The 11252-nt window shown below is 45.9% G+C and overlaps 1 protein-coding gene across 1 annotated transcript; it reads left to right on the top strand.

Moving 5' to 3' along the window:
* The first annotated feature begins 8456 nt into the window (after positions 1 to 8456).
* On the top strand, positions 8457 to 9362 carry LOC131264702 (uncharacterized). The gene is made up of 2 exons (XM_058266972.1): positions 8457 to 9048; positions 9115 to 9362. The coding sequence occupies exons 1-2, from the start codon at positions 8457 to 8459 to the stop codon at positions 9360 to 9362; spliced, it is 840 nt and encodes a 279-aa protein (XP_058122955.1).
* Positions 9363 to 11252: the final 1890 nt, after the last annotated feature.

An 11252-nucleotide genomic window follows, 5' to 3' on the forward strand; every position in this document is an offset into this window, starting at 1 on the left:
AAGTGCAAAGCAAATAAATTGAAATGATTGCTCGATAATTCCAGTATCGATGACTGGACAAGAAAGTAGCGACGGAAAATCGGTAGCGAGCGGCAATCTTTGCCAATTGCTTACAAAAAAAATATCATTATAGCTATCGATTGCAGCTGTTGCAATGGGAGGATCACTTAACTGCCCGCCCGTTGCTCCCTCGTGCACCACGTCATGACAAAGACATTCGAAAGGAGTTCCATTAGAATCACGATAGTCATAATCATCAAATGCAAGTCTCTTTTTCCACCTGATGAGCCTTTGTGCGGCGAAAATTGGGACGCGAAGAAAGGGAGCTATCGCGAACTTCTGGCGCGATGGAAAAAGATGCTGGAAAATTACTCTATTGTGGGCTACATTGTTGGACACTTTACGCCGTAGCCGGTGTTTTCTAAGACGCTGGATGCCATGATCAAGTCGTGCGGTAGAAATCGATCGTGCTGATAATTAACATCATTCTCGATCGCGCAAAAGGAGATTTTTCTTTTCCATTTTATCTCCCAATAGCGATAATCATCGACGGATGCCAACCGATCCATCTGGATCGGTTTCACTATCGATCGTGTTTTGCGAATTCCAGAAGGAGTTTTCCTTCCCATCTGGTTGGTTCGATTTTCGGCCCGATGTTCGATTCACCCATTTACTTTTACGATTTTCGAGCAAAAGTTGAAACGACTGAGAAATGGTGAAAGGGCAAACGGGCAGAACGGCAAGTATGGCGCATGTTGGTCACGTTTTTCTTACATGACGCCTCGTGCGCGGTAGAACTGGTTCAACGGGCTCGGTTTGATTTTTTGTTCAGTATCGCTAGCCGAAATGGTTTTCGACCACCTAAGGACGCTCGAATTCCTTCGAGGCTTTCCCTGCTTGCTCGAGATGTGAACGAAGCGAGTACGGTGGTCGATGGTTTTGCTCCTTTGCAATCGCCTTTCGAAGCTGGTCGAGTTTTGAACGGCCATACAAGGTAAAACATTCCCGTTGGATGATATTGGCCGCATTACAGCTGGATCGGCGGTGTGTTGACTGAAATATTCAAGACACGCGGAATCTTAACCTGCTTTTGCGCAACGATACTGTATTTAACGTCGGACGTTGCGCGGATCAAAAAAGAGGTCAGTGTATTGTAAATCTTCTCATAACACGACAAAAGAAAAAATACGGAACAATGTAATGTATTTCCTAACTCTATCTGTATCTTACCACATAGATTAAAAAGGGTTTTTTTCTGTGATTGTAAGTGATTTTTTTTTTTGCTTCGAGATGTTAAGTGATCCATTCGGATCCATTATCGAAGTGAAGTTATTAGATGTGCACCATACACTTCATCCGTACATCACACATTTTCATGATTGCGGGGCTTCCATTTCGTTTCCGGGTTCCATATCTACCCTGTCTTTTGAATGCAAAAACGCACGGCGTAAAATATGAAAACCATCAGTAAGAAATAAAGAAAAATCTTCTTTGACATCACTGTACAGTTTGTCCATTAAAAAAGGTATTAGTAAAAATGGTACAACGCGGATAAAAACAAATCAAGCCCAACCTTGAGCTTCGAAATCAGCTTGAATTACTTTGACCGTATCATTTTCCCACCGAATTTTCTCAACCCCCAAGGGTTCTGGCTGCTAAGGGCCGTCCTTCCAGTGGGTCACTACCGCCACGCACCGAGGCATTGTTTCACGCCGCCCAAACACGCACCCAAACCGGACCGGATCGGAAGACCGTGACACATTGCCATTGTCACCCGTCGGGCTACCGATTGTTTGCATCGTTTTGCAGTGAACGATAATTATGCTGCGAGGCCGACGGTAAACCGGTGAGAGGAACCAAACCTTATGCAATTGTCATCGCGGACGAAGCTTATGTCAATCTTACCGAACGCGAATGCCCAACACAGATGTTGCTGTGCTATTTGCACCGGTACTCTAAACAAACAGATGGGGTTGATTGTTTTCCATCCCCGAAAAGGCCACTGGACTCTGGAGTGAAGCTCTGCGGGGTGTGCGAAGGGAGGAACATCAAATGTCGGCTACATGAATTCGCAATCAAGGTCTGAACAAAAGTGGCCATGTTCCGCGCAGCGGGACCACATTCGATTAATATTTCGTTTCTGCAAATGTTCTTCTAACCCAGCCACGGTCGGATCCGGATCGTTGAAGGCGCGTATGTATGTGTGTGCACGCGCGCAGTCTCGGGAAAGCCTGTTCATTCATTAATAAACGCCACAGAAATGCACGATCGATGCCGGTTACTTTCGCTTTCGCGCACTTTTCGGCATCCCGCTTGCATTCGCAGAAATACGAAAGACTTCGATGCCAAAACAAAAGCGACGAACCGGTAGGGTACCGGGCACAGATTATGCGAAAGAGATCGACGAATGATCTCACGGCGTGTATGTGTATGTGTGTATGTGTGCGTGGTAAATGAGGTGCAGCCCGCCCTGCAGGACACTTCACTAAACGATCTGCACAAGACACTAAACCCGAATCGGCATGATCATAATCGAAAGCCTTCACGATCGAAATGAATTCGCGAATCGCACGGTGAAGGGTTCCGAGTCATCGAGGAGTTCGCTTATGATCGCTAAGGCGAGCCTGCCGTTTGTTGTTTATGTTTCCGATCCTCATTTGATCATCGTTATGGGACATACTCACACACACACACACACACACACACGCTCTTAACCGTGAGCCCTACTCAACCATCTTACCGCCAGTGAATCGATTCGTTCGCGGTTTTCGCTCGCATTCAGCCTCTTTTGGTCCAGTTTTTGTTTTAACATCGCTTTCCGCGTGCCGGTCGGTCGGGCTTCCCCCTTCACCCCGATTTCACGCTCGCCTTGTGACGTAATGCCCCGAAAAGGTATGACGACGATGGTGATGATCCCCCGCGGTCGATGATGGGAGCTGATGTTGTGGTCGCCCGTTCCGCCATTCTCGCGCGGTTCGCTTTCGTTTTTAAACCGTGTTGTTTTTTTTTGCGCTTCCATTTCGCGATCCATTTCTTTTCCTGCTCCCGACCGTCGTCACGCGACTCCACGGCAGTGTGGAGTGATGGTGGTCTGGTGGTGGCGTGCGCGGCCCGCGACTCATCGCCAGTTTCCGTCCGTGTGAACCCGCTGAACAGTCATAACGAGTCTGCACGGCGTGCTTTTCCCGTCGTCCCGCGGCTCGTTACAAAACGGAAGCATGCGTTTGGGAGCAAGCGAGCCGTTAGACGGGTTTTACGAGGCGGCATCAAACGGCCCGGCACAACATAGGCACGCGTGATTTACGTCCAGACAGATGTTGCTACAATTCTATTAGCGAACCTACCCATTACCGTAAGTGCAATAACGTAAACGAATAACACGGCTCATTGCGTGCCCGAAAAGCGTTACATTGTTTATTAAATCAGGTTGGATTTCTGCCCATTTGCATATCAGTGGTATGCCCGAAATATTTGGGTTACGAGCAAGCGGATTAGGAAAAATGCAAATTTTCGATCGTGTTTCAAATCCCGTCCTCTTCTATTGTCCTCATATTCAAAGAGTGGCAACCTTCAAAGGATTAAGATTTCTCTTAAGGATAAGCAACAATCTATGCAATACGACCATGAGTCACTCGAATATGGAAAAGCGCAAGATTACAAGATTCATTGTTGAAGAAACCAAACCAATAATCCAATTTAAAGTATCTCGAACAAACAATCGGATAATCCAACAATCGGCAACCCCCATTTGGATATTGTTTACTTCCTCTCCAGACTCTCCAGCTCTCCATGCCAAAGGTGCGTGCCAAAGTCAAAGTCATCGGTTAAGCCCACGGCTGGCCGCCGACCTTTAGTTCGTACGGTTATGCAATGCACTGCTGCCCAACCCGCGCAATTTCATTTGGCTGTCCGTTTAATTTGTGTATGGAGCTGAGGAAAACCGAAAAAAAAACAAAATCGAAACCAACTGCCCTGGCCGGAACCTGACGAAACCTTGAACTGCTTGGCGCCGTCGGCAGCCGTGGCTGTCTATCCTCCCGCCTGAACAATCGATCTCAAATCCGCCCGATTTGACCGACATTCCGTTTTCCGGAGGGCAGAAAAAAAAACGGTAACTGACTGCTATCGGGTGCTTTATTTGAGGCGACCATGGTCAAACTCGATCGCCGGACGGATCTGGTCAATGATCGTTCCATATTGTGGCAGAAAAAAAAACTCAATCGTAGCGAACCTTTCTCGTGTGTGGCGCAATTACTGAATCACACCCTCAAAAACAAGACCTGAAAAAACATGAGACCAACGTTCTTTAACACCTTAGCTTCTCACCCAAAAGAGAAAGGAGCAAATTTCGACGAGATTTCGACGTTCTTCTTGACCGGCAGGGAACCCCCCATGCCGCGGTGCATTGAGAAGGCGGAGTGGGATTGGGTTTCGAAAGACATCGCTATTTCATTCCGAACTAGAAAAAAAAACTAAACTGGCCACAGTGAAGTCTTTGACCCGCCATCCACGGGGTTAGGCATAATATGGCAAAATTGAAAATTAGCTACCCTGGAACTGACACACGCCGAGGTGGTCGAGTCCATACTGCATGGTTGCACGTCTTAACGTTTAATTAATTGACAGCTGACGGCGCGCGCTCGCACTATTAGTAACACCGACCAAGAGCCGTCCTTAAAGAGAAATCCATTGCTGGGAAAACTGGCCGTTTCGATCGAACCCAACCCATCGGCTCCACCAAGCGTGCGCGGGCAATAAGAAAATCTCCTTTGCCTTCCCGAGGCAATGAAACCGACGCAACCTTACAATATTTGATTACACACATTACGCACATCGTGAGAGCAATCCGGGGCAGCGCAATAGGAAGCGCAATAGCGCGTCTCACGTCCGCCGTTCGGAAGTAAAAACCACAAAACCGGATCATCCCGTCACGCCGACACCTCAATTCCGATTGCCAGGGGTTTGATGCAATCGGAATTGACACGATGCTGTAATACATATTTCGAATGGAGGGGAAAAAAACATAGAAATTCATCAGCCAGCAGCGTCTCCTCGGCGAGATTACCGGGACCGGATTTTCCCTCCAACCCACCTTCGTCGGGGCTGATTCACGTGATTCCACTACCATTCAGATGCACAAGATGTGTATTTTATTTTTAAGGATTTCCTGTTCGACACGTTTTCGCGCGAGCCCCGTTTGGCCTTTCGAACCGGCCTCGGTGCGGACCGATTCGGCCGAAGATGGGAAAAAGTGGCCGGTCGGTGCCAAAAAGGCCGTTTTTTAAAATGACATTAAAGAAACGATGACATTGGGGAGAAAGGTGCGGAGTTGTCACCAGCATCCCTGCCGGGAAGAGGTTCGGGGGCCTCCTGTTGAGCATGAACAGCATATTTATCACATATCTGCTCACGGCAAATCCGGTCCTACGCGCGACTCGATGCGAACCATAGGCCGGTTCAGGTTCAGCTTCTTTTTCATCTCTAGTAGATTTTTTCTCTCTCTCTCTTTCTCTCTCTTATCTTCCCCGCTCCCCCGCCCCCGGGTAGTGCCGCATAAATCGTCCGTAGGAACTTTCACTGTCAACTCCTCCAGACACAACCCGAGCCTGACTAACCCATCTACCGACGAGCCCGGGAAACTCGTTGACTAGTTGAATTTGTGCATTGCCTTTTCGATGCACTTGCACTTGCACTTGACTGCACACCGTATGGGGAACTTCTGCCGAACGAATCGTGGCGCGCTTTTCCGGGATTTGCTTATTTTTCCCTCTCTTACCCTCTCTTCTTCGCCACTCCCTGCCTTCCTGTCGATCGCTCTATTCCGGTTCCGATGGTTCCGCGGGCCAAACCATCCACCAGTGAGTCTCTTCCCTCAATTACTTTCTTTCGATCACTATCGCTCCTTCCCATGGTGCATTGTAGTTGCGCCAAGCCTGGGAATATTCAAATAGAAGAAAAAATGACTACATTTGCTTATCGGATCGTTGCGTCGTCCCATGTGACGAACACTTTATGCGACAAGCGTACCGAAAGGGAAAACAAACGCTTTCCACTTCGAGCGGATAATCTAACAACGGGAGAGGATGTGAAAGTATGAATAATCCAGATACACATGTTCACCTGGTCGAAGGGAATGGCATAGTGAGTTCCACCTGCCTAAAAGATCCTCCTAAGCATCCGGGAAACTAAACCTACTACCAAACGGTACCTCCGTTCCTTTCCTCAAACACTTACCATGTTTGCCAAAGCCGCACCGAAGGAGTTCCTGTCTGCGCGGGTGTATAATTGGCACCATGGAACCATAGGGCGCCATCGAGTGGGTCGGAAAATAATGCACATCATGCATCACTCACACTCCACCGCTCGGCACCAAAACCGAACGGCGCACACGGTTCCGGAACCGAAAAAGTGCAGTACTAATCGATTCTTGAATATTCATAAGCGTTGCAATTTTGAGAGCCTCCCCCGGTGTGGTATTGCATAAATGTTTGCCAAAGTCAGCTGCAAAATTGGCTTGCAGGCGAAGGTATGCGAATATTTCTTCTCTTAGACAGTCGAAGCGAAACATAAAAGGCGTCTAATAATAATCTATCGCTTCATCGTGTTGAGGTAAAGAATTAACATGAAAAAGTTGTCGAAGTACGATCAACGAAACGGTAAAATAAGATTCTTCGGCTCGATAATGTGATTACAGGGATTTTTTGCGATGTAAAGTTCATAAATATATTCAACAACAGTAGTTGCATTGATTTTATATTCTGGTTAACTGAAAATAAACTGCTTTAACAACAACACGTTGTTCTACAATAATGTTTTAAACAAACATTGGAAAAATATTATGATAAGACATGTTAATAAACCAAGTATAGAGAATAAATTGAGTTTCAAAATCATGGGTTATGGTTGAAACATACATGTTATAAAAATATAAGTAGAGCTTTACTTATGTTCACTTCCAATTTAAAAGTTTAATTTAATTAATGATTTTGTAATAAATTTATAAATTTTCGACGTATCATTTTCAACACTCTTCTTAAAACCGCAAAGAGTTTCCCAACTATTAAGAAGATCTGAAAATATATCTTAAAATGGCATTCGTTTAATGAACTTGTATTATATTTTCCAGTTGATGATATTTTGATACACATCCTACTGTCCCCTATAGCAATGTTATGCATGAACAGAATGATGTTTAGCGAGTTTTGCCGTAAAAGCTCCATTATTTTAAGAAATAAAATAAAATTATAAAAAAGCAGCTAATGAAGTATAGAAAGTATAAACTAGGTAAAAATCTTTGCATGTAGGTTATTTTGGCTGAAAATATCAATATTTGCATAATGTCTGGCGAACTATTGTATGGATACGTTTTAACGTATAACATAAAAAAATTGCCACAAGTTAATGTTAAAAGACACCTATAAGGACTGCAAAACAATTGCATAACAGATACTCGACATGTCGTCAATTTTGGCACTGAAAGTAAGATTAATTTCTTTCGCTCTCTTATAACGAAAGAAAGTATAGAGTGCATTAAAGAAAAACAATCTCATTGTTCAATTAAAATCTCCATCGAAAGAAAAAAAGAAAAGTTTCGACTCTCCTCGTTCTGTGGATGAGTTTAATCGAATTAACACTCACCACTCCACCGTTCAAGGTTGGCGTGAAAAGAAAACCCAATCGTCCGAGACATCGAAACACAGTTTGGTAGCACACTCCAAGCAACCGCCTCAAGCGTACAGCAACTCGGGCGGTAAGTAGTAACAGCTCTTCGGCAGCACTTTCCTGGGGTCATCCATGCCACCATCAGTGTACTCAAAAACCCCGCTGGCAAAAAGCAACGAACGGCACGAAACAAACAATAGATGCGCGTAATTTGTGCGCATTCGCACGCGCCAAAAAAAACACCAACTAGAAGGAAACAGCGGTGGCATCCACACCGCTCCGCACCGGGTGCCATTCTGCATTCCTGCACTTGCTTGTCGGTGCACCGGTGGGTTTGAAGTTCATAGTGGAGGTAATGCTCGCACGACGAACCGCCACGACCCTCTGGTTTGGTTCGCCAAAGGTGACGGATAATGCTTGCTTTAATTGAGACCTTCCACACGCGGAGTGTACGACTGGAATTATCTGTGTTACGTCAAAGCGGCCGTCGAATGGAAGGGGGGAGGGGTGTAGAATTGGCTCGAAGAGCATTAAACGACTCGAGCAGTGGCTACCGTATTTACGTTGCTTCTTACTCCGAAATCGCGTTGGTTACCGCATAAGCATGGAACCATCGAGTAAGCGCCATGACAACGGTTTGCTGAGTTTACCCCGACATAGCAACACTTTCCTGTCAACTAACAAGCTACTTGCATCGAAGGTAAACGCCAGTCAGAAGTTAACGAAAGAGGATAGAAAAGTGATTAGCGATTTGAAAACGAACGGATCCCCATAGAAAGATATCTCCCATCAAGATGTCCACACCATCGACGGGCCGGACGCCGGACAAGAAGAAGAAACCGCTGCCGTACTTCATGCAGAAGTCGGAAGACTGCGCGATGCCCTCGTTCCAGAACCGGCGCACGCTGGCGGATCATGTGAAGGACAATATGCTCTGTGCCGGACGGAAGAGCTACTTCCAGCGGATCGTCTACGTCGGCCGGCACCCAAAGGTAACCGGGATGACGTTGCGTGACCGCTTCCTGAAGCTGATCAAGGAGATACAGGAGCACACGACGAACGAGATCAAACTGTTCGGGTTGATGATTAACTTCGATGGCTACACGGTGCACATGATAGAGAGCGCCGAGGACACGATCGGCGAGTACATGCAGCACCTGGCGGCGAGTGACCTGTTTGAGGCGAGCCGCGTCGTCCTGGTGTATAACAACATTAACCAGCGCTTCTTCCGGAAACTGGTGTGGCGTGCGTCCGACTACCTCAACGAATTGCCACGCACGGAGCTGGACCAGCAGGATCCACGCCTGACACAGAACACGATCAACGCGTTCCTGGTGAAGGTGTACCGACTGTGCAAGATGGTCCGCGAGGAAGAGCTCGACGAGCGCAAGTGTCAAGAGACCCTCTGACCCATAGCCCGCCTTCGCTAACGGTGGACCGTTCTTCTTTCAGGATCTGCCTTCAAGTCGCTATATCTGGACGAAAACTACGAAGAGCACACGCCAGATATCACCGTGCTCGAATACCTGCTCGGACTGGACTGCCTTTTCACGGTGCCCGAGTACGCGGCGTTCTACGGGAAGCTGCCGGATGTTACAAGCTTCCGGGATCGCATCTGGCCCATTCCCAAAGACCTCACACCGTACGATGTGTTCGAGGCTGGAAAGTACGACGTCAATTTAACCTTCGGCGGGAACTAATGGAGATGCACGTATGAGCAGGAACTGGACACCGCCACGGCAAATCGAAGTAGAAAACAACAAAATGGAATGCTGACAATGTAATGCCCACAAATTCGCCGATGGTGGCGTTTTCCAATATTCCGAAGCCGGTCACATCTCGTTACTGTTGATGCAAAAATGTGTGCACGTAATACGATTTAGTACGGTATGAAATCACAAACTGGCCGTCACCGAGTTGGCCTCCACTCACTCTCCGCCGGTATAACTTTCTTCCCACTGCTTCCTTTCGTTCGGTTCGTCGGAGCGGTTAACGAAGGTGTGGCATGCGATTCAAATGAGCTGAGAAAAGTTACTGACCGGTTCATTCGGCCCGGTGCCAAGCTGTGTGATTATGTGATGTTGAGGTGGTTGCAAAATATTGCTATCACACGTTTATCGATCACACTCACAATTTAGCCTGATCAAACGATTATCGACAAGCTTTTCTACTATGGTGAAAAGAAAGCAGTTTTTTAGAGAAACATAAAGTGGGGATATTTATTAGATAATCCTTCTTATCTTTGTTACATTTCTTGCCAAAGAAGCTGTGGTAAATTAAATCGAAAAGAAGTCCCTAGAGTAGGAATAAGCTGTCTATTGCTAGTTGGAGGCTAAATTGAATCTAAATTTAAAGCACAATAAATAAATCATGCCAGTTTTAAGGAAGTGCCTTGCCTGTTGCATGTAATGGAGTAAATTCAATGTTTTCATTGTATTTTGTTTGATATTTGCACTTTACCTAAACATTGGTGATACATTTTCTAACTTTTAAATAAACTTTTTTTACGTGAAACCTGATATGTCTAACATTCACTAAAATTTGTGTAAATGCTCAACTTCTATTTATTATCTTTTAATGACTTTCGATCAACAAAACGTGGAAAATTTTAGAAATGAAACATTGATGATTGAGAAGTATTTAAAAAAAATATCTAATGCACGCTATGTAACGTAACCTAAGAATAAAAATATAGCAAATTGAGTTTTCCAGAAGATCACTGCCTAAATCTTTGAGGAACCTGTGCAAGGACGAGAAAATGTAAAAGCATTTAATTTCATCATCGATCAAAAAGGCCAAATTCAAACTCTACCCTTAAATTTGGTTTCAGATACGATCCGTGAGAACTAATTTTCAATTATTATCCGGAACATTCATCAACTTCGTACCTACCAAGTTAACCGCTATGTACCAACGCGCAAATTTGAGGTGTTGATCGATCATCCTCAATGTCAAGACCATGAAATGGTAGAAAAACCTAAGCAAATTGCAAAACAAAAAATTAAATACGCCACAATCGATAGACGCAGCAGTCATTAGATGACAAATGGCACATGCTCACCTCCTCAGTTGAGGCCATGATTACTTCATCGCTACAGAATCCCTTCGTAAATATTCATCCGTCCAAGCGACGACCGAACCGATTCGTCTACCAGCCGTCGCTTTTCCCGCCCCCAAGATACCCGCCCTGCCTTATTCCCCATTCGTGTAGTCCAACCCCGGGGCATGTGCTATTAAATCAGGGCTTATTTAACATCATGGCCCAGCCATCGTCCAAGCTTCCATAAACGGCCATGCGCAGACGGCGCAGATTGTCGGCGTTGTTATAGTTAATTTTTTTTTTCATTTTGCCACTGCTACTGCTGCTGTTTTTCAATTCTTTTCCTGCAAAATACGCAACCTCGCTCGGTGGGTCGCAGTACAGTAATCGTTAATCTTGTACCCTTGCGTACGGAGAATTTATGATGACCAACCATCTGGCCGGACGCCGGGAACATCTGTATGAGGCTGAAACGTTCGACAAGTGCCCCGGTACTTAGGTCTGAACCCATTTTGACGGCGACAGCTCCACCGCAAAGAACTACGGCAAC

Source organism: Anopheles coustani, chromosome 2 (genome assembly GCF_943734705.1).
Source record: "Anopheles coustani chromosome 2, idAnoCousDA_361_x.2, whole genome shotgun sequence".
In the NCBI taxonomy this organism is placed as follows: domain Eukaryota; kingdom Metazoa; phylum Arthropoda; class Insecta; order Diptera; family Culicidae; genus Anopheles; species Anopheles coustani.

What these genes read in the sequence shown, in the direction of transcription:
- LOC131264702 (XM_058266972.1), top strand. Translation starts at nt 8,457, where the DNA reads ATGTCCACACCATCGACGGGCCGGACGCCGGACAAGAAGAAGAAACCG. An exon ending in CGAGGAAGAGCTCGACGAGC is followed by an intron (nt 9,049 to 9,114) that starts GCAAGTGTCAAG and finishes TTCTTCTTTCAG; the next exon opens with GATCTGCCTTCAAGTCGCTA.